General features: G+C 56.1%; 1 protein-coding gene and 1 non-coding gene across 2 annotated transcripts in view; both read right to left on the bottom strand.

Annotated features, from left to right (window-relative positions):
• MUC4 (mucin 4, cell surface associated) overlaps positions 1–3,516 on the bottom strand; it is an 81,818-nt gene that overhangs the window by 14,036 nt on the left and 64,266 nt on the right. Inside the window, exons 11-16 of the mRNA XM_023509009.1 lie at positions 3,097–3,276; positions 2,815–2,940; positions 2,047–2,166; positions 1,206–1,414; positions 606–696; positions 15–182 (exon numbers count right to left, since the gene is read on the bottom strand). Coding sequence (XP_023364777.1) covers positions 15–182; positions 606–696; positions 1,206–1,414; positions 2,047–2,166; positions 2,815–2,940; positions 3,097–3,276 — 894 coding nt within the window. The remainder of the gene's footprint in view (positions 1–14; positions 183–605; positions 697–1,205; positions 1,415–2,046; positions 2,167–2,814; positions 2,941–3,096; positions 3,277–3,516) is intronic.
• LOC111722679 lies at positions 1,510–1,631 on the bottom strand. Its single transcript, XR_002771393.1, has one exon. It is a non-coding gene; the product is annotated as a small nucleolar RNA SNORA27 (small nucleolar RNA).

The following is a 3,516-nucleotide window of genomic DNA, read 5'->3' as shown; positions in this document are numbered from 1 at the left end:
AGCTGAGCTCATACCCAAGAGGCCTTCCGTGTGGTTTTGATACTCTTCCGGGAGACTGGTAAAGGCATGGAGGATGTTGGAGAGAGCAGTCACTGAGATGGCTGCCGTCCCGTCGAAGCTGGCTGAGACCAGGGAGCCATTGCGGGTCAGGAGGACACCAGTGGCATTGAATATCTCCCAGCCTAGAACATTGAGGGGTGGGTGAGAACGCAGCCAGCATTGGCACCCTGGAGGCCACCGCACCTAGCAGCAGTAAAGGCTCTGAGGGCAACTCTGGGATGTTCTGAGGGATCCTCGTCTGGTGGTCCCAAACCAAATACACATGCCCCCCTCAAGGCCTGCACCTTTGTGGGTGGAGATGGGGGTTTATCAAAGGCGAGGACTCAGGGCTGGAAGGAGTGGACTCATGTGGAAGGAAAGTTTAATGCCCTGATCCTGGGAGATGAAGCTGCTCAGATACAGCTGCCCAAGGGCTGGCAAGGGACAGCCACTCCACTCTGTTCCCTGTCGCCACCTCCACAACTCACACGCTGCTCCCAGGGCACTGGGCACCCTGCTGAACTCCCCCATGGGGACACAGAAGAGGGCTGATGTCCTCGGCCTACCTTCTCCGTTTTCATACTTTGTCTCAAATGTCACTGTCTGGTTATTGAGCAGAACACGGATAGTGTCATGGGCCTCGAGGAGCCATTGAACCTGGAAAGGAATTGGAGGAGGCCTAAGTCGGCCCTGCAGGTGGAGCAGAAACCTAGATAGGAGGCTCCAGAGAGCAACTGAGGTCTAGGGCCTGGGCCTGGAGGAAGAGGAAAGTGCTGGAGAGTGTGGAGTGAGGCTGTGTTAGCCAGCGCCTGGGGCCAGGTTCATGCTGGGCACCCCTCTCAGATCATCTTGTTTGTCACACAATGGCCCTCTGGGGCAGGTAATATTACTATCTTCATTCTACCATAAGAAAATTGGGACACTGAGGTAAGTTGTTTCCTCGAAGTCAAACAGCTGGTGAATGGTGGAGCCAGGACCCTAGTCCTCCCACCTCCGGATTTACTCTGGGGCCACTACACCAGCAGGATATGTCCTCCCTCCCTCCTGCCCCCCTTTGCCTTCCCTTTCTGTGTTCTTTTCCTCTTCCTGCACCTCAATTTCTAGCTGAAGTTCCCTGTTGGGCTCTCTGCAGGGACGCAGGGGGTCCTGGGTGTCCCCCCACTCACTGTGATGGAGCCCAGGCTGCTGGAGTTGTATTGAGCTGCAAAGGCAATGAAGTTGGTGGCCTGGGCTGAGCCTGTCTGAGCAGTGCGGCCCTCCAGCAGGAAGGACGAGTTTCTGTCCCAGGCCCGGACCAGCAGGAAGTCCCCCAGCCCATTGAAGGTATAATTGGTGCCATCCATGGTAGTGATGTGAGGGTCCCCAAACATCCAAGCTGAAACAAATGGAGATACCTCATTAGCCCGGCAAACTGCAGGTAGAGTCTAAGATTGCCCCTGCCCAGCAGGCAGGACATTTGTTTTGTTTTCCATTTGTTTCCTTTGACAGGATACAAGACACCAGTTTGCCTGCATTTTAAAAGGATATTTCCTTGGCCCCACTTGAGTGACCAACAAAGACATAAGTCCAACTGGCAAAGTGAAAAGGGGATATAGGCAGGACATTTGTCCAGGTGTCCTCAAGTCCTAGGGAGATATTTGTGGAGAACAGAATCTTCCCTGAGGCCTCTTGCACTTTTGTGTCCTTAACACCCATTCTCACCCCTTGCCCAATGCCACGCACAAAAATGCCCCATTTGGTGGTGGCGCCTGTGGTTCAAAGGAGTAGGGCTCCAGCCCCATATACCAGAGGTGGTGGGTTCAAACCCAGCCCTGGCCAAAAAAACTGCAAAACATCCCAAAAGAACAACAAAAAACACATCCCATTTGCCATCAGCCCCACACTGGAATCATGTCCATCTTCCCTTGTGGCCACAACTCTGGCCAGGTCCTCCCTTGGTCCTGCCCCATGTCCCAAAGGCCACAGGCTACCCTGCCCCAGACGCTGTGCCTGGGCTTTGCCCCTCACCAGGCCGTGGTGGTCGGTACCCAGCACAGCTGATGGGCGGCCGCCTCTGCTGGTACAGGGCGCAGAGGTAGGGCTTATCATTCCAGCGGCAGCACCAGCTCTGCGGCTCCAGTTCCCGGTCTGTGGAGAAGAACAGCATGTTGAGGGAGGTAGAGGACCTGGAGAACCCAGCCGGGAGGTAGGGCAGGATGGGCTCATGCCAAGGCATGGTGTTCCAATCCGCCCTGCTCAGTGGCCTCCACAGGGAGCTGGTACTGTCTTTCTTGCAGGCATCTTGGGGCCACTGTGCAGCAGGGCACATGGCCAGAGCTAAACACACTTCCTTTCTTGAAGGGTGAGTGTCAAGTCCCACTGCTGTCCGAGTGCTGGGAGAGAGGAGGGCAGGGCTGGTAATCTGGGGACAATGGAGATTGCCATGGTACTGCCACAAGCTCTCTCTACCTCCTCGGAGGGTCTCTGTGGGAGCTGACTCTGTGTCTTTCCCCAAACAGCCTGCCAACCTGGGTCTTGAGGGATGAGGTCAGATTAGGCTCTCCCGCAAGCTTACAAAGATGTCCCTGAACTGGGCTGGGGCTACAGGGCCACGTGGAGATGGGACAAGAGGCACTCAGCTGCAAGGGATGTTGGAAGGTTCCTAATTATAAGATCAAGAAATTAAAGCCCAGAGAGAGGAAGAGCTGGGAAGGAGGGGACAGAAGCTTCACTCTGAGGGTCCCATGGCTTGGCTAAGAAGAACCTGTGGTTCTCCACAGGTGCATGCACACATACCAAACTGCCAGGGACTCTGCATTCTCCAGCCTTCACGAAACTCTCCCCAACGCCCGTAGCTGCAGCACACGCCTCCCCGCCAGGAGGAGAAGCTGCACAGCTGTCTGCTACTCCAGCCCCACCAGCCTGCAAAACACCCAGACATACTCAGGTCCAGACTGGGCGAGGGTGGGAACAGGGCAGGGGACGATTCTGGGGAGGGGCTGAGAGCAGAAAGGGTGGGTCAGGTGTGAGCAGAGAGGATGGTGAGGAGGCTTGTGGGGGACGGGGAGGATGCGTCACCTATGCTGCTGGGCTGGAATCGCAAGTCCCATCGTCCCTGCTGCCAGGAGCAAGGGCAGAAGATCTGGCTTCTGCCCCATGTGGGCCACTGAGGTGGGCTCTTCAACCACTGCAGGCACTTGAGGCGGTAGTTGGGCCTTTCCTCCCTGTGTAGCTTGTAGACCTGCAGCCCCCGGAGGCCTGGAGGATAGGGGAAGGAGTTATCCCAGGACCTTGGGCCACAGGGTCATAAATGCGGCCCCCCATACCATTCCCTCCCTCTCTAAACAGCTTCCAGGGAGGGACCCAATTCAGATTGACAATGATTCCTCCTCAAAAGCCCATTTGAGGTGCACTCCAAAGCCCTCAAATCTTGGATCTTAGGGCAAAACCCTCGGTTGAGTGCTGGGTGAGGAGGGCTCATCTACACCCAACTCAGAG

Source organism: Otolemur garnettii, unplaced genomic scaffold (genome assembly GCF_000181295.1).
Source record: "Otolemur garnettii isolate 467f Iridium unplaced genomic scaffold, OtoGar3 scaffold00310, whole genome shotgun sequence".
In the NCBI taxonomy this organism is placed as follows: Eukaryota; Metazoa; Chordata; class Mammalia; order Primates; family Galagidae; genus Otolemur; species Otolemur garnettii.
This window is presented reverse-complemented; position numbering and strand designations above follow the sequence as displayed.